General features: G+C 46.5%; 1 protein-coding gene across 3 annotated transcripts in view; it reads left to right on the top strand.

The window, feature by feature from the left end:
* LOC121445218 (laminin subunit alpha-3) overlaps positions 1 to 18,958 on the top strand; it is a 221,174-nt gene extending 202,216 nt beyond the window's left edge. For all 3 annotated transcript variants that reach the window (XM_041647241.1, XM_041647240.1, XM_041647242.1), the window contains 8 exons: positions 1,384 to 1,553; positions 5,850 to 6,033; positions 8,525 to 8,665; positions 12,722 to 12,881; positions 12,971 to 13,101; positions 15,391 to 15,484; positions 17,946 to 18,065; positions 18,717 to 18,958. In XM_041647241.1, coding sequence (XP_041503175.1) covers positions 1,384 to 1,553; positions 5,850 to 6,033; positions 8,525 to 8,665; positions 12,722 to 12,881; positions 12,971 to 13,101; positions 15,391 to 15,484; positions 17,946 to 18,065; positions 18,717 to 18,862 — 1,146 coding nt within the window. In that variant the 3' untranslated portion in view covers positions 18,863 to 18,958. The remainder of the gene's footprint in view (positions 1 to 1,383; positions 1,554 to 5,849; positions 6,034 to 8,524; positions 8,666 to 12,721; positions 12,882 to 12,970; positions 13,102 to 15,390; positions 15,485 to 17,945; positions 18,066 to 18,716) is intronic.
* The last annotated feature ends 5,988 nt before the right edge of the window (positions 18,959 to 24,946 follow it).

Here is a 24,946-nt window from a genome sequence, read left to right as displayed (position 1 = left end):
TAAGTATTTTCTCAGAGTGACTGAAGTGAAGCTAGGGTTCCACCTTTGGAGCAGTACAGTGCCAGGTGGGACATGAAGCTTGACCCCCAGTTCTCTCTGCTTCATCTTGGCTGGTTCTAAGGAAAAGCTTGACCGCTGAACAATGTCCAGCAGGGAAACAACAGTTCCTACCTTGGTTTCTCTCTGCTAGGACCTATCTTTACTCAGCAACTCTTCCCAACAACTTCCTCTCAAGAGTCATTGCCCAGGATCAAGAGTCACAAGTTCAATCCTGACCCAACTTCTAGCAAGGCAAATCCCCAGCCTTCACTTGGACTATAGAAATCCCCATTGAGCTCTGATCCCTGTGCCAGACTTAAACATCAGAATCTAGACCCTGATGTGAAGAGAGGGCCATCTGGAGACTCAAGTTTCTTTCATCAGCTTCTCTGGGCACAACTAATGCTCAAATGTTGAAAGCGTGGCCCAATACAAGGCAGAATTTTATGCCATAGTCAATGCTGACAGTAGTGAGGAAAGATTCAGTGCCCTTGTCCTTCTGTCCCTCTCTCAGTCTTTCACTTCCCTTCTTACAAAAGCCCAAGGGAATTGCCTAGAGGGGGAGATGGCAGGTTTTTGGCTCTATGTCCTACTCTGCCTGTAAATGCCTCATGCTGGGTGTCTGCTGAGAACACTGGTTCTTCTGATGGTCCATGATGGGATGGAGTGCTGGATCTCTGGTGATCTATGATAGAATGGAGTGCTGGATCCCTAATGGTCCGTAATAGGATGGAGTGCTGGATCCCTGATGATCCATGATTAGATGGAGTGCTAGATCCCTGATGGTCCATCATGGGATGGAGTGCTGGATCCCTGGTGGTCCATCATGGGATGGAGTGCTGGATCCCTGATGATCCATGATTAGATGGAGTGCTAGATCCCTGATGGTCCATGATGGGATGGAGAGCTGGATCCCTGGCGGTCCCAGATGTGGCAGTTTCCCCTAAAGAGGCTAAACTTAAATAAGACATGAGTAGCATGTATTCTCCCCAAAAATGAAATAAGAAAAAAGGAATATTTGGATTCTCCAAAGTCATGTCTTCCAGCCCTATTCGTAACTTCTTGAAGGTAAAAGTCTCCGAAGCCATAGCCTCACTGAGACACTGGATGTGGCTGGATGGGTCTACAGGAGAGTAGAGAAGTTGTGAAGTTTCCACCCTCCCCTCTTTCTCTGGAAGGACTTTCGGCAGGGAGACCCATTGGGGATTTTTGCTAAGCTTTCTGTTTTTCATCTGGTCTTATCACTTAGAGTCTGGAGTGAAAACTGATTGGTCCAGGCGAGCAATGCTGCCCTCCATTTGCCGCTCCCCATTGGGTTCTCATTTTCTTTCCTCTCCCTTACAGCTGTTGCAGGATGCACCTCAGGCCTCCCCGGGGAGCATGGAGGCATGGCAAGATAGGAAGTCCTGCCTGCCACCTCTCAATACCCAGGCCACTCACAGAGCCTTCCAGTTCGGGGACAGTCCCACCAGCCACTTGCTATTCAAGCTTCCTCAGGAGCTACTGAAACCCAGGTATTTCTCCTTTTCTTTTTCTTTCCCATATATATATATATATATATATATATATATATATATATATATATATATTCTGGTTCTATTTGGTGCCAAGTCAGAGCCGACTTTCCAGTCTCTCCGGGAGACATCTAATCCCGACGACACCATGCTCCTGAAGGAGGTGACATAAGACAGGGGGTGTTGGGGCCTTCATGTGCTCTGCCCCCCACTACAGCTGGAATGGAAATGGGACTGCTGCTGCCACCGCTTCTGCTGCTCAGGGCCCACGTAATCAGCTTCGCTCTGGCTGAGAATTGATGGCATTCTAAAAATAAGGCTGCGGTCCCACCCCGAGCTAGTTATTATTTACTTGATAAAGCACCTTTCTTCTCTTGCGCTCTGTATTGAAAGGGAAATCATTCTCTTAGGAGAGAACATTCGCAGAGAACGCTTTCAGACTTTCTTATGCTAACCAGATGCATTCCTGTTGGGGAGGAGGGACCGAATGAAAACACTAAGGATGTTGGAAGGAGGAAAGCAAGGTTTGCCCTTTCCAAGGTGTCTTGTAGGAAACGGGAAGGAAAGGAAGCCAAAGACCCGGCTTGAACTCTTGGTTCTTGGCCTGTGCTTAATAGCTTCACACTGGCTGTGTCATGTGCCAGTTTGGCTGCTCTGTGGTACAGACGCCAAGGTGGGTCTGGAGATGCAGGCGTTCGTATGGGGAGGGGCCGGCAGGCACAGGCTGGGAGAGTGGAGAATGGAGTGGGCTTCGCCCTGCAGCACCGCTCTGAGAAATCCATGTAGTCCTGGGGGCCCCTGACGGGGAGAGCATCTCAGAAGGGTCAGCGTTGGGCACAGTGTCTATTTTTATCATGCTTGCCATGTAAAGCAGATCCAAACACTGGGACAACTGAGGACTGTCCTGTACCTCTGTAGGAAGCCTTCGGTGTACCTTTGTGACCTTCATACACACAGTAATCAGCTTCTCTCTACTTCCTTCTGGGTCTGCCTGACATTTCAGTGAATGCTTCATCACTCTCTAGCCTCTGTCTGCTCATTGGTTAAAACGGATTAATATTGATTTGCTGACAAAGGTGACAGGTTAATACTTCAAAAGGAGACTGGCCCTTGGAAGTCCACTCAGCCATAGGATGACTCAGATATGAGAGTCAGAATCATCCCAAGGAAAAGCCTGAGCAAGCCGTGACCCCACGGAAACTCTCAGAACTTCTCATTTGCTGAAATTCGGCTTATAGAACAGAACAGAAAGAGGCCGGATGTCCTTTAGTTGGTCCTTCTCCTGATGATGTCATTACTTCTGGGAAGGGAGGCCCCATTGTTTAGCCCTGCTCTCTTGGCCAAACTAACCTGAATGACAACAGTCCCTCATCTTAAAGAAGTGGCATCTTCAGATGCTGCCTTGACTATCCCAGCCTCCTCAGCACCTCCTGTCCCCAGCTCCCCACAATCCTGCTCCCCCACTGCAGCTCCCCCACTGCAGCTCCTCCCCTGCAGCTTCTCTACTGTAGCTCCCCCACTGAAGCTCCCCCATCACGTCCCACCTCAGCTCCCCCACTGCAGCTCCTCCCCTGCAGCTTCTCTACTGTAGCTCCCCCACTGAAGCTCCCCCATCACGTCCCACCTCAGCTCCCCCACTGAAGCTCCCTCACTGCAGCTCCCCCATTGCAGCTTCTCCACTGCGGCTCCCCCGCTGCAGCTCCCCACCACCTCCCACCCCCAGCTCCCCCACTGTAGCTCCCCCACTGCAGCTTCTCCACTGCAGCTCCCCCGCTGCAACTCCCCACCACATCCCACTCCCAGCTCCTCCACCCCAGCTCCCTCACTGTAGCTCCCCCCCACTGCAGCTCCCCCACTGCAGCTCCCCACCACCTCCCACCTAAAGCTCCTCCACCCAGCTCCCCCACCGCCTCCCACCGCAGCTCCCTCACTGTAGCTCCCCCCCCCCCCACTGCAGCTCCCAGCATTTTCTCCCTTCATCATTTAGCATGGTGACCTGCTCACAGTCAACCCTGATACCTTCTCATCGAGGTAACATATTGGAAGGTGAAGTGGGATGGGAGTGGGGTAAGGAGTAGAAAGCTGGTCATTACAGTATTAGTTATTTTTCTCATCTATGATAAAAACAAGAAAGAAAAGTCATTTGACTCATGGTTTGCAGGCACAGTCCATGTGGCAGAGAAAGCAGCAGGAACATGAGGTCACATTACACCCACAGTCGGGAAGCAGAGAGATGGGTGGCTGATGGGCAGCTCACCCTCTTCTCATTTAGTCAGGGATCCCAGCCCATGGAGTGGAGCTGCCGATGTCCAGCCAGTTAAACCTCCCTGGAAGACGTCCTTGCTGACATGCCAAGGGTGTGTCTCTAAATCACACTGGCATATGCACTCATAAACTACCCCAGTCCCAAATGTTTTAACAATCATGTCTTCAGAAGTTGCCAGCTCCGGCGTGAGCTGTTGTCCTCATCCAGCTTGCGTCCTAGCTGTGTTCCCACTGTCCCACGAAGCTGGCGCTGTCACTTGGACCCTGCAGTGAATATGTGAGCCTGTGCTCTTGCGCCCCCTTTTTTCTGGCAGGGGGACTCCTGGCTGCTCTGCCCTGCTCTGCCGGTTCCAGTTCCAGGAGGCGAATCTACTGCTGCCTTTTTGAAATGTTAATTAGTCTTTTCTGCAAGAAGACTGCCTTAAGAAATAGCTCTAGAAAGCCAATGTCAAGCCTGAAAACCGAGCCCACGTCTGTGATGTGCTGTGTGTTCTGGAGTGCATCCCAATAGTCTTTTAAGTTGGCACAGGCGATCAGACACGTCAGGAGAAACATGGAGCTGTGGGCCATCTGGGCAATTCATTTAACAAATATGGGTTCTTCCTCATCTTGAAGAACATTGCCCTCTAGGAAACCTGCTTGTCTGATGAACAAATGTGAATCTTAGACTCACAATGTTGAAAATCAAAGAACTAACAGCATAATGTTGTCATCAGATTCTACTTCTGAATTATTCATTTCCTCCTTAACTCAATTTAGTCACTATATTTGTTGAATGTGTACTTATGCAGTAGAACCTGCCCATATAGCTACAGTAGCAAGATGAGCTTGGTCTGTGTCCTCTACTGGGTATTAGACATGAACCGCAGGGAGCCAACACAGACATCCGTTGATGCCTGTGTCTCTACTGCCTTTTCATATTGTCCTAAATGAACCTGTTGGTGGTCCCATGCACCATAGATAATTCTATGGCTGTATTTCCAGGGCCTAGCACAGTGCCTTCTACCTACTGAACTCTCAGTAAATGTTTGTTGTTTGGTTAGCTGGCTTGATGAACGGATGAATAGGAAGTTTTCTTGGCTTGATCTGGAAATGATATTAAGCCATCAAGTAAATTAATACTAGCTTTCAATTATTGGCTACATAGTATGTTCTAATTCCTCTTCCAGGACAGTTGAGGTCTTGGGGTGGGAGGAGGCAGAGAAATGGGGAGAGCACTCCTGTCCCATAGAACGTACTCACCTGATGCCCAAATCACATTCTCATTATTCAAGCTGCCTCTGTTCCTGCTACCACCTCCCTTCCAATGAAGATACACAAATAGAAAGCACATTCACTGGGTATAAACAGTTTGTATTAGTGAGGGTGTGGCTCAGCTTGCATGAGGTACCAAGAGCAATCAGGTCCTTTGAGACAGGGGGGTAGCCAGCCTCTAAGCAAATGAAGAATTGGTTACAGGGTAGAGTTTGTGTTTCACACCAAGAGGAGCTATATAAATGGTTGTGCATCATTATGAATTAGCACAACCCTAATGAACTGGACACTCAGAAGTGATGAAGATGATAAATTTTAGGACATGTGAATTTTACCATAATTTTAATGTTGATTTTTAAAGTACTAGCATATGCTAGACTTCTTGCCATATGCTAGGACTTATACCACTAGCTAAACTTGCCATAGGAAATCTGTGCAATTCCTCCAGAGGTGATCAGGAAACTGTACTGACTTTATTAACAGCCAGTGTGCTCTGACTTCTGGAAGCCCCTGCATCTTTAGGGAGTGGGCTCACCTCTACTCATCTTCTGAGGTGCAGGAAACTGAAGGCATCTATTTCCCTCCATTGTCCATTTCTTTCCTTTTTTTCTATTTATTTATTTATGAAAGAAAACATCTTACTGCTGTATACCTGAAGACATCTCGGCAGCCCAGGTTGGCCTCAAACTTGTAATCCTCCTTCTCCTGGCCCCTGGGAACTGGGGTCATAGGCCAGCATGCCCAATTCTTCTCTCCTATCTCTCTCTTTATCCACAGGTCACAATTTTCCGTGGACATAAAGACAACATCTTCCAAAGGGCTGGTGTTTTACATAGGCACCAAGAACTCCTTCATGGCTCTTTATCTCTCAGAAGGACATGTCGTCTTTGCTTTGGGGGCAGAAGGAAAGAAACTGAGACTCAGAAGCAAGGAGAAATACCATGACGGGAAGTGGCACATGGTGAGAGCTGGGACTGTGTGAAAATGGGTTGAACATCTTGAAATAATCCAAAATCCAAAATGGCCCAGGATACCAAGCATTCTGAGAAAAGACATAGTACCTTAAACAGAAAATGTCATTCCTAGCCTCTTTAACAGATTATAGTCAAAATACTAAATATATAGAATTTCTTCCTCTCTCTCCCTCTCTGTGTGTAACCATATTGAACATGAGTGAATTTTGTGTTTAGACTTGAGCTTCATTCTAAGATGTCTCATTATGTATATATGAACATTCCAAAAGCAGAAAACAAATTAGAACACTTATGGTCCCAAACGTTTCAGATAAGGGATCCCCAGTCCGCACTTCCAGCTGATGCAGAATCTACTGCCTTGGTAGCCAAAGTGAAGAGTCTAGAATTATTCCCAGGAACCCTGGCATATGTAGAGGGAGAGACTGTGTAGGTAGGGACACTGGATGCCCAGCATCTTGGGACAGACTGCCATACACCTGAACCATGTTGGATGGCAGTCTGAGTGTCAAGACAGACTCAAACCATTACTCCTGTGATCCCATCCCTGACTACCTGGACTTCACAGTGCCCCAGCTTACTTCCCATCCCCCTGGACTTCACGGTGCCCCAGCTTATTTCCCATCCCCGCACACGGGACTGCTCCTCTTCTCAGAGCTCGTTCTTGGGCCTCTCTCTGGGTACCTAGTATTCTTTAATAAACAAGCAGAAAGCCTTCTCTCACTGCATCCCTAGTATTCCAGCTCTAGGCTGAGTTAAAAGCATACACTAGAAAGGAAGCCATGCTTTTCTGATGATGGAACCCAAGTGACCTGATGAGTTCCACTCATTAATACCCAACAGATATTGAGTGGGCTGCTCTCTTGGCTCACATAAACATCTTGACTGTAATGTCAGATACTAGATTTCTGGGGAAATGTTAGTCTGGTTGGACCACAGGAAGTCAGAGTGAGGGTACTATTTTAGTTAAAGTAGTCAGGAAAAGGCTCCTGGAGGAGGCAGCCACCACGGGAATTTATGGGACTGGTGCTGGGGTGAACTCAGTGAGCAGACCACAGCATTGTAAGGGACAGGAATGGGGGCCTGGGGTGGGCAGGGCTCTGATAACTTAAGCTTCAAAGGCCAAACTAAGGACATATAGTGCTGGCTGTAAGTATGTATGCGTTTATGAATGTATTATTTAGCGATGCTAACACTTGAATCTAGGGCCTCATAGACCTCGGTAAGCACTGTACCATTAAGCTATAGGGTGTCAGCTGCTTATGCTGACCTTGACTCTGTAACCCTCCTACCACAGCCTCCAGAGAGCTGGGATCGCTAAGCTGTGCCTTCAGCTATGGCTAATTCATTCATTTATGAGATGGGATCTCACTGTATAGCCCAGGCTGTCCTGGAACTCACCAGGTATTCCAGACTGACCTAGAACTTGAGATCCTCCTGCATTAGCCCAAGTGACTAGGAATAACAGGCATGTGTCACTACATCCGGCTGGGCCTTGGGATTCTATTACAAGTGTCTCTAAAGCTTTTGAAGCATCTTGAACTGGTCAAGCACAGACAGGAACGTAGTGACTTTTGCAAAGACCCTTTGACTAGACTGGGGCAAAAAGAGAAGTAGGGAAAGCAGGGAGATGTTGTTGCCCTTATCTGGGGGCTGAGGTGGGAGTGGGGAACAGTGGGGTCCAGGACATATGCAGAAAGAAGAACAAGACAGACAGCTGCATGGCTGCATGTGAAGTGACCCCAAGGGAGGAAGTCAGTGCTGCTTTCTATGATTTGGACCGGTAGCTGGGCTAATGGCAAGGCAGGGAGGGGAGAGAGAGAGACAGAGATACAGAGAATTGTTTGGGGACAATTTAGACCTCTACTGATGGCATTGGAACTGCGAGTCCCACCACCACTGAGAGAGCAGACAAGGATTCAAAGTCGTAGCCAAGAGAATGCTTGCCCCTGGTGACGCAGGAGGAATGTCCAGTTCCTGCTTGCTCCAGAGCCTTGCCCTGGCTTGCCCTGCCCTCAGCTCCGTGCAGACCGCTCTGACCTCAATCAGCTTGTACCTTGGTTCTTCCCTCCTTTGTTAACCTCTCTAGACCCCTTGGATCTGTCTTTAACTCAGCTTTCATGGCAGCTGTTGAATCTCTGACATGTTCTCATGAAACAACGGTCACAATGATAAACAAGAAAAGACTTTTCCCTCCTTGTAAAGCTACTGAAGGATAGAAAACTGGTTTTTTATATTTCCAATGACCACTATTAAAATATGGGTACTAAGTTGGGCAATGGTGGCACATGTCTTTAATCCCAGCACTCAGGAGACAGAGGCAGGCGGACCTCAGTGAGTTTGAGGCCAGCCTGGACTATAGAGTGAGGCCAGGCCAGGCTCCAAAGCTACAGAAAAACCCTGTCTTGAAAAAATAAAAACAAAAACAATGTGGTACTAGTTAACAGAGGTAAACTTTTGACTCTTTTCTTTATTCTAAAGGTTGTATTTGGACAAAGTGGAGGAAGGGTGCACCTGGTTGTGGATGGGCTAAGGGCCCAGGAAGGCAGTTGGCCTGGAAATTCTACCATCATCCCCAGAGCACAGGTTTACCTGGGGTCGTCACCATCAAGGAAGTTGAAGGTAAAGCTAGAAAAAAAAAGTAATTCTCATTATAGTTGTTATTGCATGAGACATTGAAGACTTCAAAATTCTTTGAATAACTGTTTGACATAGCCAGTGTTCTCAAAGCCACAATGTGCCCGCTCGACACTCCCAGGCTTATGTATAAGGTCTAAGCTGAGACACGGGCGTTTAAGAAGTGACCATGGGGTTCTCTATGGCATTAGAAACATGACTCTCAGTTTCTCTTCCAGGGAAAGGGACAGGGGTGTGTGCTTGTTTATTATTTCATGTGTGGATGTTATATTTGTATGTATATCTATGTACCACATGTGCACCTGGTACCTGTAGAGGCCTGAAGAGTGATTCTGGTTCTCCAGCAACTGGAGCTATAGAAGATTATGAGCTGCCATGCGGGTGCCGGGAATTAAATCTAGAACTCTGGAAGATCAGATAGTGCTCTTAACTACTGAGTCATGTCTCCAGCCTGAAGCAAAAGTTTTGGGGAAGATGATGCGTCCCAAGCTTTGGCGGTCTCTGCTGCCTTTGCAAAACCTTAGCAAAAGCATACACTTCCTCCTTCACTGCCTACCAACTCGCTGTTGAATCAAAATGTACTTTAAAGGACCTTTTATTTTCTCTCATAAGTGGAAGCCCAATGTCCATGATCATAAATTATAAATAGCCACAAACATGAGTTCATGGAGAGGAAGCAGCATCATTGGAGTCAGCTAGATGCTTGGCCCATCCTTGCTCCTGTGGAGAGAGGAGCTTGCAGGGAAGTCAAGATGGATTTAAGAAAACATACTAGCATTGGCGTGAAGACACACTATCATTGGTGTAGAGCCAAGTGTGTTCCCTTTCTAACCAGAAAGCCCCAAAGAGACTTGAAGAAGAGGAAGGAATTCTTGCAGTAGATACTGTGCCTGGTGGGGCGGGCATCTGTGCTCGATCTCCAGCCCCAGATGGAAAACACGAGGAGGTCTGCAGACCACATGCATTGTACTGTTCTTCCCTGAAATGACAGTGTTAGCCCAAGACTCGAACTAAGCTATGTTGAGAATGTCCTGACACCAAAGACGAGTTACAGTCACTGTCCTTGTCAAGTTCAAAAGGGTCTCAGCCCACTTGTTTGCTCTCTTCCTCTGTCTCTCACTCACCCTGCCATAGTGCTGACTGCCATAGGACATAGGGGTGTCCTATGTTCCTGACCTTGTCCATGCCACTTAAGGTCCCTGGTATGTGAGCAGCTCAGGTCTAGGGGTTATCCTTTACCCAAATGCAGCTTTGGCCCCTTCCTCAAGAGTTGGGGAAATGTTCTGGTGTGATGTTTGCTTGCAATGAGCTAGGGAAGGGCCCAAGCTTGAATATGGCCTGGAAAGATGTAAGTAAAGCAGGCTTTGTCCACCAGCTTAGATTTTAGTGCTTCAGGGTGACCCAGCCAGAGCTGGGGTAGTTGCATGGAGTACACTCTGGCCCATTCTTTGTACCAAAGTCACAGCAAAGAATAAAATAGCACTTTGTACTATATTTATATGAAGTAACTTTTTCATGTTTATCATAAATACTACATACCATATTTATATAATATGTGATATGGTATCTATGGCATATAAGGGTCCTTACTGTTAACACTACATTACTGTTAACACTACAATACTGTTAATACCACATGCCATATTTATATAATATGTGATATGGCATCTGTGGCATATGATAAGGGTCCTTACTGTTAACACTACATTACTGTTAACACTACAATACTGTTAATACTACATGCCATATTTATATAATATGTGATATGGCATCTGTGGCATATGATAAGGGTCCTTACTGTTAACACTACATTACTGTTAACACTACAATACTGTTAATACTACATGCCATATTTATATAATATGTGATATGGTATCTATGGCATATGATAAGGGTCCTTACTGTTAACACTGACTTTTCTCCATCCTCTAAACCCTTTTTCCTCTCAGGAAAATCACAGGTTTCTCAGGGGTGATTAGAGTATTCCTTTGACCTTGATAGGTCCTATAAACCTCACTAATGACACCTAGCTTCCTAAGTGTGGCAGACAGACAGCACCTACTGATAATATTCTATTTAAAGAACATTTAGTTGACATACAAAGTGGTTAATTTTACTATGACATGATTGCTTGGCCATGTTGCTTCGGGCCTGTGGCAAGGCAGGACATCACAGCAGGGAATATCTAACCCGGCAAGGCTACTTGCCTTCTGGTGGCCAGGAGCCAAAAAAGTGAGGTGAGGACCAAGATGACTTGGATGAGCGTGCCGGCAGTGACCCCACTGCCTCCTAAAGGGTGAACAACCTTTCAGTAATGCCATTGGCAGGCTTTTAGCATGGCCTTTGGGACCTTTAAGATTCTCTGTAAGAATATAAAATCCAGTAGAGGTGCTGACCAGCAGAACCGCAGCCAGCCTTGCGTTTTGCGGTTGGGTCACCACCTGGCCTGCAGTGTCTGTACTTGGTTTCAGGTAAGGATTCGGCTGTCTAGCGTGATAAAATGAGGAAAGGTGCTAGGCACTGCCCAATATGACAAGAGCCGCTTAGGGAAGGGAGAGTTTGTTTGGGTTCACAGTTCTGAGGTGCAGTCACTATGGTAGCGAGAGTGTGAGATAACTGGTACATAGCAGTCACAGGTAGCGGCGAGAGAAACGGTGAAACGGCTGCGTTTCTATGGGTGAAGACTTCAGCCTGTAGGATGGTGCAACTGACATTTAGGGCGGATTTCCAACCTCAATTTTCCAGTCTAGAAGCTCCCTCACAGGTATGCCCAATGGCTTATCTATTAGATGATCCCAGATCTTGTCGTGGTGACAAAATTAGCTGTCAAAAAAAAAAATTGGTTAAGAGAACTTTCCAGCCACCTGCCACCAGCACCATGTGTATGTCTAAGGGCACCATGCTCCTTAAAATTACCTGTAAAAAATTGGGGATTTTGTAAATGTATTGTGAGTTTGGCAAATATACTACTGTTCATTGTTGTAATATGAGCGGGGGCGGGCTGCGTCCCACCACCCGATTACCTTTACCCGAAATAATTACACGGAAACTGTATTCTTTTAAACACTGCTTGGCCCATTAGTTCCCGCCTCTTATTGGCTAGCTCTTACATATTGATCTAACCCATTTTTAATAATCTGTGTAGCCCACGAGGTGTGGCTTACCAGGGAAGATCTTAACCTGCGTCTGTCTGGAGTGGGAGAATCATGGCGACCGTCTGACTCAGCTTCTTTCTCCCAGCATTTTGTTCTGTCTACTCCGCCTACCTAATTTTCTGTCCTATTAAAGGCCAAGCAGTTTCTTTATTACTTAACCAATGAAACAACAGACAGAAAGATGACCCTCCTCCATCAGTTCATTCCCTGGACGGTGGGTGTGCACGCAGTGAGCTTCTGCTGTTTACGGCAAGATACTGCGATCCTCAGAAACCTAGATCCGGATTGGGAACTCTTGCTCCAGGCCGACTTCAGACAGTCAGGGGTGCTCCACAAAGGCATTGATGAGGTGCACAGTATCTCCTTTGGATTTCACAGCATCCGTGGTTTATTGGTAGTACACAGTATCTCCTTTGGACTCCATAGCATCTTTGGTTTATTGGTAGTGCACAGTATCTCCTTTGGACCCCACAGCATCCGTGGTTTATTGGTAGTACACCAAGCCTAACAACATGGAGAGCCATCTTGCACTTGACTATTTTGGGAACACTTTGGCCCCACTTTTCAGTCAGCTGCCTGGCATTAAGCTATCCCGCTGGATCACAAAGCCCTAAGAAATGGTTCGTGCCTACAAAGAGTAGTGAGATATTTAAACCGTGAGGTGTAATTTCCCTGTGTTGCAGCTCTGTCTGTGTGAACCAGAGTCATGTTGAGCCTCCTTGTTCTTATGTGAGCACAGACTAGCAATTTCCACCTCCACCCACTCCCAGCATTTGGTTAAGTGGCGCCTCAAACTTCAACACCCACAAGTCTCTGGTCGATCCCTTCCCCTCAACTTTTCTGGAAAGCACATGCCCTGAACTGTTTATCCTCTGCTTCATTACAGAGCCTCCCCCAGCACAGCTTTGTGGGGTGCCTGAAGAACTTCCAGTTGAACTCAAAACCCCTGGGTCCCCCCTCTGCGAGGTTTGGAGTATCTCCCTGCTCAGGTGGCTCTTTGGAGAAAGGCATTTATTTCTCCCAAGGAGGAGGCCATGTGGTCCTGGGTGAGTCTGTAAGAACTGTAAGTCTGAAGAACTCTGTCTTCTTTCTTTAATTATGGGTGTTAACTGTTTCTTGGTCTTTCTTTTGGAAGACAATTCTGTGTCCTTGGGCCCAGAGTTTCAGCTCATCGTCAGCATTCGCCCGAGGAGTCTCACTGGGACCTTAATACACATTGGAAGTCAGTCTGGACAGCGCTTAAGTGTTTACATGGACGCAGGAAAGGTATGCTTACCTGGGAGGGGAAAGGGAGCCAGATCTCACTAACAGACTTAGCAAGTCTGAAGTTAGGGTACAGGTGGAATCCAATATTATACCCAAGAAACCTGGAATTTTATTCTGCCAATACCTGGAACCCAATAGTATACCTGCTTTGGAGACTCTCTACTTTTTTATTAGCGAGTCATGTCATCATAATTCCTCTGCTTCACCTTTGAAATTGAGAAACATCAAACAAATTGAGATGAATTCTAGAGACAACACTTAGTTATAGGTTCCTGGGGAAGCTGCTCAAATTCCTTCAAACCCAGTTTCAATGTCTATAAAATATAGATATAACTCTACCATCTGGGTACTAATCAAGTCAGACATTGCTTCACTTCTGAGGTCAGACAAGAGTGGGTACGTTGGTGTGGCTGCAGACAAATGTGGCGAACTCTCGATCCTTTTATCAAGAACAGAGGAAATGCCGTATACCCCACCCATGTTTGTGTCCCTTCTTTTCTTCTCCTCCAAGACTACATCAGGTCACATCCATTGCTAGTGCCCTGAGCCCATGGAATCTGCTCTGGACCCTCTGCGCGTGCGCTCTCTCTCTCTCTCTGTCTCTCTCTCTCTCTCTCTCTCTCTCTCTCTCTCTGTCTCTCTCTCTCTCTTTCTCCTCTCTGTCTCTCTCTGTCTCTCTCTCTCTCTCTCTGCACTTTTGTGCTCTGGTCTCTGTGGCTAAGCTGCTCACTGGCTACCACACCATCTCTCCTGTGGCTTTTCATGGATTTTTCCTCCAGCAATTCTTTTGCTGCCTTGCATTCCTATCCCTCACGGGCCCAAGTCAATATCCCATTTTCAACAACCACATTTTATATCTTTGAAATGAAATTCTTTCAGAAATCTTCTCTGTAGCTAAGGCCTTGAGTTAAAGATGAATGTTGTACCATTTTCTTTCATTTAGCTTTCTACAGTTTATTAAAAATGGGGAGAATGTCCCAGATGACAATAAAATGGCTCAAACTCCTAGAATACTTTTTTTTTCTATTTCTAGGGATCAAATGCAGAGTCTCTGAATTCTATGCAAGGAAGTCTATTTCAGCACCATACTCTGGCCCCAGCCACTATGTCCTGTTTTTGAAGTTTTTAATCAGCATATGATAATTATGCACAATAATGGGTTTCCTAATGACATTACTATGAGTGAACATAATGAATTCAGATCATATTTACCCATGATTCTCTCTGGGCCCCTCCTACCCTCTTCAACTTTCTTGTCTCTTTGGTTTGTGGGACCCAGGTAGCTGAGCTGGTTTTGTTCACAGGACTCATTGGTGAGGGGTATTTGCCGGGCCATAGACAATCTGCCAGTGTATAGCCCTCTGAAGAAAATGACACTCCTTCCCCAGCAGCCAACAACTGCCCGTAGATCTTACTCACGCTGAAGTTGTAGACATTAAGTCCGTGTGAGTCTCCACCATGCAAAGGAAGAAGCAATGCCTGCATGGGTGATGGGCATGTGGTGGCTGGCTTTTCAGAGGAGGGCTTTAGGGAGGGTCTTCAGTGACCGCCTCCAGAAAGGAAGTGACACCAAAAAGACGAAATCAAGACTTGGTGACCTTCATAACTGCAGGGACATTGGTTAGCTCAAAACCTGCTTGAGAGTGGCCTGCCCCATGCGGCTACAGGCAAATCGGAGATAAATTATTTATAAATACGCTTATTTTAGCCTTCTCATTTTATTCACCTTGACTCAATCCTTGGAATTCCTGAAGGAGTCTCCAGCCTGCAGAGTGGGAAGGTGGGATTCTGCCTACAATGTGCCAAGCGCCTGGCACCTGACACATGTCCTGTTCAGTACAGTCTGTAGCCTAATGTCCTGGATGAGAGCCCTGTGATGTACCGTGCTCTTGGGGGGGGGGGGGGATTACTATGATTGGCTAGTTCTTGCAGCAAGGTGTGGACCTCTGCCACATTTTTGCCTTCCAAAGTTGAGGTGTTTTTGTCTGCAGAGGCACTGCTGTACATGAGCTGCTGAGGAGAGATGGATGTCGTCAGGAACCTCTGAGGACTTGGGGAGGCAGGCAAGCATGGCTGTTGCCAGCTGTCTAGGCAGGACCTGGGTTTGTAGTTTGGTTTGTTTGCCTGGAACGAGTGTGAGCAAGGAATTTTTGGAAGCTCTGGGCATTGTGTGGTCACCCAGTACAGGAGTTGGGATCCAACATCCAGCATGCTTCTGGGGAAGAGGACAGGGTAAGCTGGCCCCACGAGCCCTTCTGGAGGAAATAGCCAAATGTTTCTGTGTTTCAGGTCACAGCCTCTATGAACAGTGAGGCAGGCGGGACCTCGACATCAATCACACCAAAGCAGTCTCTGTGTGATGGACAGTGGCACTCAGTGACAGGTATGACACTGGTGACCTTTGGTGCAGTCCATCCACAGGAAGGGTGGTGCTGGACCAGGTACTAGAGCAAGTTCTCACCCCCAGTTTCCTTATCTGTTTCCAACCCCAGCTGTGCTTAGATTATTTTTATGGCTGTTTCCTCTAGTTCCCCATGTGCTGTGTTTGGGGTTTGGAAGCTTATGGAGGATTCTGGTCAGCCCAGCCCTGCCCAGAAAACTGATAAGCTGCTTTAGTGTTTAGGGTAGTAACAGCATTGTGGTTTAGGTTTGGGCTCTGAATTCCATGGGAACAACAACAACAAAAAGCCAAGTTTCTGGGGATAGCGATATGACTTAGTGGGTGAGAGCACTTCTTGCTCTTCTGGAGGACATGAGTGTGATCCCCAGAACACACGAGTGGGTTACAGCAAGCTGCATTTCTAGATCCTGGTGATTTATGCCCTCTTCTGGCTTCTCTGGCACTGTACATACAAACACACACACACACACACACACACACACACACACACACACACACACCACCCCTCACAAATTTAAAAAAGAGAGACTAGCTTTAAATCCCATCCCTTACTATGGGCAAGTTAGTTATACACTCCTTAATGCTGTTTTCTCATTTGTAAAATGAAGATAAAAATGGTGTAGGCTTCTGAAGGGTAAATGAAGGAGTGTGTATAAAGTCATGGTCTGTATCTGATCTGCAGTGGACATGCAGTGAGCATCTTTGCACCTGATCTATAGTGGGCATGCAGGGAGCATCTCTGCACCTGATCTATAGTGGGCATGCAGGGAGCATCTTTGCACCTGATCTATAGTGAGCATGCGTGAGCATCTTCGCACCTGGTCTGTAGTGAGCATGCAGTGAGCATCTTCGCACCTGGTCTGTAGTGAGCATGCAGTGAGCATCTTCGCACCTGATCTGTAGTGAACATCTAGTAGGGAGCATCTAGTTTTGCTGTTGGATTTTTAAGGATTGTTGTTATTTTTCAACAATTATTCAATATTAACTCAAAGTATTTGAACTAAACACTGGTGGAAAGTGAACACACCCTCTCAGAATCTGTTATTTTAGTAATAACTTGTGGTATTATCTTAGAGATAAATGTGCCTGGCGCTGGTAGAATGCTTGCCTAGCGTGCATAAAGCCCAGGTTCATCCCCATAAGCCATGGCAATGGACACCTGTGACACATCATTGGAAAGGAGGAGGGTTAGGGGTCAGAGTTCAAGGTCATCTTGAGATGCGTAGTAAGTTTGAGGCCAATATGAGACTCCATAAACAAGTAAGTAAATGATAAACAAATTTCTATCTCTTCTTGCCCTTTTGGCTAAGATCAAGAATAGAAATATCTGAGCCTAGACTGGCTAAAACACCTTTTTTTTTTTTGTAAAAAGCAGTCCTCTCTTGGCTAAATTGAAAGCTGTCTTTCAGTTAGATACAATTATCAAGATAGGAGAACTTATGTTTTGAGGGTCAACGTTTGTATAGACTAACCCTGGCTTCTGAGACAGTAGCTGAGGCCATATCACGTATGGCTTCTGGAGACAAGAGAAGACCAGAGCTTGGGCTTCATCCCTGCTCAGCCCTCAGTGAGTGTCTTGGTGAGTAGTGTAATGATGTGTGTGTGTGTACATTTGTGTTCTTGTGTGTGCAGGTTACATGCATGCACACGCCTGTGGAAGCCAGATGCCAAAAGTGGCTTTCATTCCTCAGGCGCCAACCACTTTGGTCTTTGAGACCAGGCCTTATTGGCCTGGAGTTTGCTAGGTAGTCTCAGTTGACTGGTGAGTGAGCCCCAGGATCTGCCTGGCTCGGCCTCTCTGACACTGGGATTGCAAACGTAGAACTACACGTAGCCCTTTTTGTTTCTAGGTAGAGGCTGAGCACTGGAACTCGGGTCCTTGTGCTTGCAAGCCAGTCACTTTACCAACTTTGCTAGCTCTTCAACCCCACAGATTCAGTTTAGGGCTTCAATTTAGCAATGTCCATAGAACACCAAACCCTGGCTGCAATTGAGTCATGTGTTGAATTTCTACCCAAGTGTAGTATAAATAATAAACGCCCAGAGGCAGATGTTGGGGTTCAAGCTGAAGCAAAGAGAAAAGCAAAGAAGCCAGCCGCTGGCTCTTACCTCTACCTGAGACCAAAATGGGTGACCCTGCCTCCAGGAACCGTCAGATTGAGACTGTCTTCTCCCATTTTATATTCCTCTTTAGTGCTGGGACTAAAGGCATGGCCTGTATGGCTGACTAGTGTGGCTGCTTTGCACTCTGATCTTCAGGCAAGCTTTATTTATTAAAACACAAATAATATACCACTCTACCCAAGGCTGACCAAGTGCCTTCAGACAGGTCCAGGGTCCAGTGGGAGCGAGTTCAAAGACAACGGTGACACAAGGGTGGGGACGTCAGACAGTGGGAGGCCCCTCCTCAGGTGACCGACCTAACCAGCTTCCTCTCCTCCAGTCTCCATTAAACAGCATGTCCTGCACCTGAAACTGGACACCGACAGCAGCTACACAGCCGGGCAGCTTTCCTTCCCCCCTAACAGCACCCGAAGGGCACTGCACATCGGAGGGGTCCCAGGTCAGTAACTCTACACCCGTGTTACACCCCAGCAACTCTGGACATTTTCTTCTTAACCCAACAACTAAGGCACCCCAATGCACGTGATAAAGAGAAGAGCAGGATCTGGGCACATCTCAGGGTAGTGCAGGTCACGTGACTACTGCTTGCCCTGGTCCCAAGCCTGTAATTTACAGTCCTCCATTAAGAGGTTCCATTAGCTCAGAAGCCTATGTCGACAAATAATCAAGAAAGTTGACAAAAAAATAATGGTCTTTCTTCCCCAGGCAATCAGCTGACTGTGGAGGCCAAAGGGGGAATGGGGCAGGTTGAGATGGGATCACTTCAAAGACCAAAACATTGCGGGAAGGGGCCTTTGCATTCTTTCTTGTTTTATGGCCCTTCAGGTAGTCTGCTTGTTAATTTTATAGTCCTTTTATAACCCAAGAAAGGGAGCATGGTTGAGAGTTATTATCTATTGATTCAGGCTGTGGAACTTCCTTCCCTACAGGCAAAAGACAGCTTTGTGGAGTGTACCACAGGGAGGGAGTCAGGGAGCACCCAGGTGGGCGGAGTCAGGGAGCAGCCAGGTGGGCGGAGTCAGGGAGCAGCCAGGTGGGCGGAGCCTTGTAGGAGCTCTCCACTGACTGTCTCTCCCTTTGCTTTTTTCAGACAAATTGAAAATGCTTACGCTCCCTGTGTGGAACTCATTTTTTGGCTGTCTGAAGAATATTCAAGTCAACCACATCCCTGTCCCCATCACTGAAGCCACAAAAGTTCAGGGATCCGTCAGCCTGAATGGTTGCCCTGACTACTAACCCTGCACATCGAGAGAATGCACCTTTGAAAGCACAGAGAACCCAACGTATCTCCCTTCCCCATTCAAAATCAGGACACCATCAGCACACATTAAAAAACCAATCTCATTTTTAATTCCAAGCATACAGACACATCGCTTTGCTATTCATTGCTACACATGTATTTTTTATAAAAATCCCATTTCTTGAAGAAAATGAACAATTGTTAAAATGCACACAAAGCTTTTGTTAATATTGTTTTTTCCACTAAGAATTAAATGCATTTTAGAGAAACACTTTTTCCCAATTGGTAAGAAGAAAATCTTGTTTAGAGCACTTTATGAATACAAAACTTTAAAATATGTAAAATCGATACAGTTCATGGGATTAAATAAACGCAATGCAATCTTCAAATTATGTCTTACAAGCAAGGAAAACCAAGGGCTGATGATCACTGCTAATAATATTATCTCCTCAGCACCTGCTCACGGTGTAATCGGCAACCCGATATTCTACAGAAAATTATTGAGCGCATGCTTAGAGGTTATCTGTGTGCTCAGCATGTGAACCACAATGAAGTTTAGTAAATCAGTCCTGCCCTTGAGGGGCATGTTCTTCAGTGAAGAGACATATAACATTCATAACACGGGAGCTAATACACTGAACTACTGAAACCACTGATTAGTGAAACTCACTGACTCCCCAACCCTTGCCTTCCCCAATCTTCTACCGACCAAGTCTAAATTATGATTATTAATTTATTGAGAACACAAGCCATCTGGTAGAGGTGCTAAGATGAATGTATGTGCTACAACTGAGTGTTGTATATCTTTGTGCCCAGATATGGAGGTTCTTCACTGAAACCAGAGCTCAACATTTTGACTGGGCTTGAACACCCAGCAAACCTCCCCGGTATCCTCCTATCTCCCCCACAGTGCTAGGGTTACAGACACGCACCTAGCTTTAGACAGCTGCTGGGGGTCTGAACTCAGATCCTCATGTGTATCCAAGCCGTCTAGCCCACTCGATGACAACAGGGCCAACAAGAAGGAGAAATAATGCATGATACAACAGACCAGCATATTACCCTCTTGTGCTAACGAAGACTATGAAATATTTCTGAATCTTCTACTCTTTGTCAGGAAAAAGAGAAACATTGACTGTTTAGTTAGTTAGGGTTTCTCTTGTCTTAGTTAGGGTTTCTATTGTCTTAGTTAGGGTTTCTATTGCTGTGAAGAGACACCGTGACCACAGCAACTTGTATAAGGAAAACATTTCACTGAGGGGGCTCACTTACAGTTTCAGAGGTTCAGTCAATTATCATCATGACAGGGAGCATGGCGTCATGTAGAAAGATGTGGTGCTGGGGTATCTGAGAGTCCTACATCTTGCAGGCAACAAGAAGTTGACTGAATTGTCACACTGACTAAAGCTTGAGAAAAACATCTCAAAGCCCACCCCCACAGTGACACACATCCTCCAATAAGATCATACCCACTCCAACAAGACCACACCTCCTAATAGTGCCACTTCCTTTGGGGACCATCTTCTTTCAAACCACCACATTGGCTATAAGGAAACAGGTATAACGCTCCTATAACGGCATCCTTAGGGCTCCATGCTCTCTGCCTCTCATGGTGACTAACCTGTTCCTCTGTGCTCTTTGCACCACAGTCCTCAGAGTGTGCTTTCCACCAACCTCAGCTGGACACTCTGGAGTGTTCTGCAGAGGCAGCCAGTTCCTCACTGCAGCAAGTGCTTACCGGGAGCCTAGTGGTGATCTTTAGGGGTGTCCTGCCGGCTATCCATCTTTAGGGGTGCCCTGTTGGCTCTCGGGCTGAATTGCTTGATTGCAAGGCAGATGCTTCAAACTACATGGATTTTCAGATGAAGAAATCCTCAGCAGTGGTCTTGGCATGTGCTGGAAGTTCCTTCATGCTTCCAGCCATTAGCAGGTCTTCACATGTATGGCTCTGTCCTCAGTTCTGTTACACAGACTGGCTCTGCAGGGTTATGACTCGGTAATGCTGTGTAGACTCACAAAGGGACAGCTACTTCTTCTTAAATATTTCCTTTGATATAGATTTGTGTTTTTTCCTGTATCTATGTCTGTGCATCATGTACATACAGTGTGCCTGCTGAGGCCAGAAAAAATGTGTTGGATCCCCTGGGACTAGAGTTATACTACAGATGGCTATGAGCTGCCATGTGGATGCTGGGAATCGAGTCCATGTCCTCTGGAAAAGCAATACCTGCTCTTACTCGCTGAACCATCATCTCCCCATCCCTGACTGCTCTGTGTTGACTAATCTCAGTGATCTCTTCCATTGGATCCAATGGAAGGTCCTTCCATTCTGTAATAGCAACATGGAGAACAGTCACCCATCTGAGCTGGCCAAATAAATCTCAGCCGCCAATACTCAGTAGAGAGTCCCGGGTGAATTCAGCCATGGGAAACCCAGTGTGGCCATTCTCCAGTTAGAATTGTATGTTCCCTGAAATGGACATTTCTGTCTCTTCAGTGGAGCCATCATGGGAGCTGTCTGCCAACTACAGAGCACAAAACAGACATCAGGTCTCACCCTGACCACGTCAGCACAAAGCCACCACTGGCTACTGCTATGGTCTAGATATCATGTCCACCAAAGGCTCATATGTTTGGTCCTCCAAGACAGGCACTGGGCGTTGCTGTGAACTTTCAGGAAGTGAGGTTGAGAGATGCTTAGGCCATCAGGAGATAGGCTTAGGAAGGAATTCTGGGACTCTACCCCTCTCCTCTCTGCTTTCTACCTCAAGATGTGGCTGCCTGCTTCCCCTGACATAGTCTGTCGCTACAATGTGTTATCATCCATGACGTTACCAAAATTGAGCTGAGGCAGACACTATGCCCTGGAACTCCCAAACTGTGAGGTAAATTATCCTTTCTTTATGAAGTTACCTCATTTATTTTGTGGTAATCCTAATCTGATGAATACAGTTCCATGTGGGTCTTGGGAACAGATGACCTTTGGAAGCAAAAATATCAAATATTTAGAGTGCAACCACATGCCTTCGTGAGGCTGCTCCTTCAGCAATTCTCGGGACACTTGTTGACCTCACTCCTCAGTATATAAGGTGATTAAGTTTTTCCATGCTCTATGTAGCCCCATTTCAGAAAAAAACAGGACAGAGTACAACAACCTTCCCTTCTAGGCAGGAAGTGGTCACACCCACAGAGAATATTGGCTAAGCACCTTTCTCCACTGCTCCCACTTCCACACCCAGTGTTAGGCTGGGAAACATCAAAACTCATCTTCTGCCCCATCAGCCACAACTTCTTCCAGGTCCCAAGTTCTCTGTCCTGGTTTCCTTCCCACTGCTGTGATAAAGCACTGACCATAACCAAGCTGGGGAAGAAAGGGTTTGGCTTATACTTCCACACCACAACCCCTCATTGAGGGTTGTCTAGACAGGGATTAAACAGAGGAAGGCTGCTAGTGGTTTGCTCCCTCTGGGTTGCTCAGCAAGCTTATCCAAGCCATGTCCCCTTGCCTAGGGGATAGCACCACCTACAGTGGGCTGGGTTCTCCTACATTGATTAGCAATGAAGACAATGTCCCTGGATATGGTCACAGGCCAGTCTGATCTAGGCAATCCCAAATCACTCTGGGTTATGTCAAGTTGACAGCTGATTCAGGTAAGGTAGAGTCACCCTGAAAAGACTGTTAAGACTTCAAGCCAGCACACGAATGAAGCAGCTTTTAAAACTATAGCCTTTTCAGGGATGTAAGTGGTATATGTATTCATTATAGAAAACTTAGAACTATATATAAAAGGATTTAAAAAAATCACGCATGGGGCCAGAGACATGGCTTAGAGGTTGAGAGTACACACTGCTCTTGAAGACCCAGGTTTGGTTCCCAGTACCCATGCTAGATAGCCCACTGCTGCTTGTAACTCCTCTAGTTCCAAGGTGTCTAACATTTCCTGCTGGTCTCCATGAGTGCTACACCCACATGCACAAACCCATGTTACACACACACGCACACACACACACACACACACACACACACACTTAAAAATGAAATCTTTAAAAATGACCTGTAATCCCACTAACTTAGAAGTCTGTTTGCATTTAACTATGCATCCATCAATCCTTTTAAGGCCACGTCTTTGCTTACGTGGTCATGAGTATACAGTGATTCATTTTCTCTGCAGCTTTAGAACTGTGCTGCTTCCAGGTCTTTAGAAGACCACCAGGGGCAGACTCACCAAAATGCAAAAGCAAGGTTTAATCATACAGTACAAACCATGGTAGTGATCTCGTCTCGCACACCAATGCAGCGGGGTCAGAGGAGGTGCCCCACCATTCTTAAGCAGGGGCAAAAAAACACAATCTACAGTTATGGGCATAAGGGATACGGTGACCCTCTGATTGGCTCCAGCCTAGGGGACTTCCCGCTTTGCTGATATCTACCTTGGGGCCTAGCGCAAAATGGAGTTGGTTTTGTTCCTTCATTCCCCCCTTTTCTTGTTGATTGACCCAGTCCTGGGTCTCTTACAGTTAGTTCGTAGGTATCTTCTGTCCTGAGAGGTCTATAGTTTTGAGAGCACTGCACCATAAGTTGGATGGTCCCCAATCTTTCCTTCCTAAACTGGACTAGCCTATTGAGTGTACATAGTCCAAAAGTCAGCAGTATCAGCAAGATTACCAGGGGTCCTGTCAGAGTGGAGATGAGAGTAATCAACCAGGGGGAACTATTAAACCATAATTCAAACCATCCTTGATTGGCTTCCCTTTCTCTCTTTCTCTTTGTAAGTCCCTCCTGCATCTGCCATGGTATCCCTTAAAGTCCTGAATGGTCTATACAGAAACAGCATTCTCCTTCCAGAGCTGCACACAATCCTCCCTGTTGTAGGTCCAGTCCCCTTCTGTTTTGTAAAACCCTTTCAGCCAGTGAGGAGAGGGAGCCCTGCAAGTGGGAGACTGAGGTCTCTAGACATTCTGTGTCAGCATCTATAGCTTCTCTCAAAGCAAAGTAGTGTTCACTTTGGGACAGAGAGGCAGTTCCTGTCTCCAACCCTGAGAGGCTCTCTCCTAGGAGGATGCTGAGTGTGAGGGTGCTCATGGGCTCCCATTTTATTCTAGTGAGACCAGCATCCTGCCCCATCCTATCTAGGAGACCTTGGTAGTCATGGTAAAGGAGCCGGGTACCAGTCTGATGAGGACACAATATCCATTGGAGTCCTTTAGAACTGTTGTGTGTGCACAAGGAGTTAACCCCGAGGAGCGTGCCCACCAGGTATCATTGTGGGGATTAGGTGCTCTGCAGCAGTTGTCGGAGGATAAATTGAATTGCAAAGAAAAGCCTTGGCAGTGGGAACTTTACTTATGCAAAGCCTCTGTCCTGTTACTTGTTCAAAGGTTAGAGAATGTGGAAATGCCAGTGACTTCATCACACTTAGCCGCTTCTTGAATAAGGCTCTGGACAGCAATTCCCTCATAATAAGGGGAGCAGCGTCATAACAGAGCCAAAAAGAGTTGGTTAGGGTGGGCCATGAGGAGTTTAGAACCATATAAATCTTAGCCAGAAGCTCCAGGAGGGGATGCTGTTTTGGCGCTGAAGGCTTGTTGTAATAGCTAAAGCATCTGGGGCCAGTGTTTTAGTTGAAAGTGTGGTTACAGCTAGTTGTTGGGGCACCAGTCTCTTTGTGGGTAGGGGGAGTAAGATTTGGGTCCAGTGCCTTATTGGGGCTTATTTTTGCTGGTTTTATGGCTCTATCTTAAGCGGAATTACATAGGTGGATGGGGCATATCCCCATATCTATAGTATATTACACTACAGCGTAGCCATCATGTATCCTGTTTTCCCTGATTGTGAAAGTAATTTTTATTTGGTCTAGGTCACCTGCCCTGCAGGGCTTGGTGAATCTCAGGCTGAGAAATAAGGGGACCATACCAGCTTGGTCTTACATATTTAAAAGTGACCAAGTCTGGTCTACTTACAGCCCATCTCCATTCCCCATCATTAGAGGTAACAGTCCCAACTTCTGCAGAAAAGGATTCCAGGCCTCCACACTGCTTCCTAGTCCTCATGTGACCTGGGCACACATGAAAACCATACC

Source organism: Microtus oregoni, unplaced genomic scaffold, assembly GCF_018167655.1.
Source record: "Microtus oregoni isolate MIOR12 unplaced genomic scaffold, Mior012 000166F_ref0000362, whole genome shotgun sequence".
Lineage (NCBI taxonomy): Eukaryota > Metazoa > Chordata > Mammalia > Rodentia > Cricetidae > Microtus > Microtus oregoni.
The sequence above is the reverse complement of the archived record's forward strand: the minus strand, read 5'-3'. Positions and strand labels throughout refer to the sequence as shown.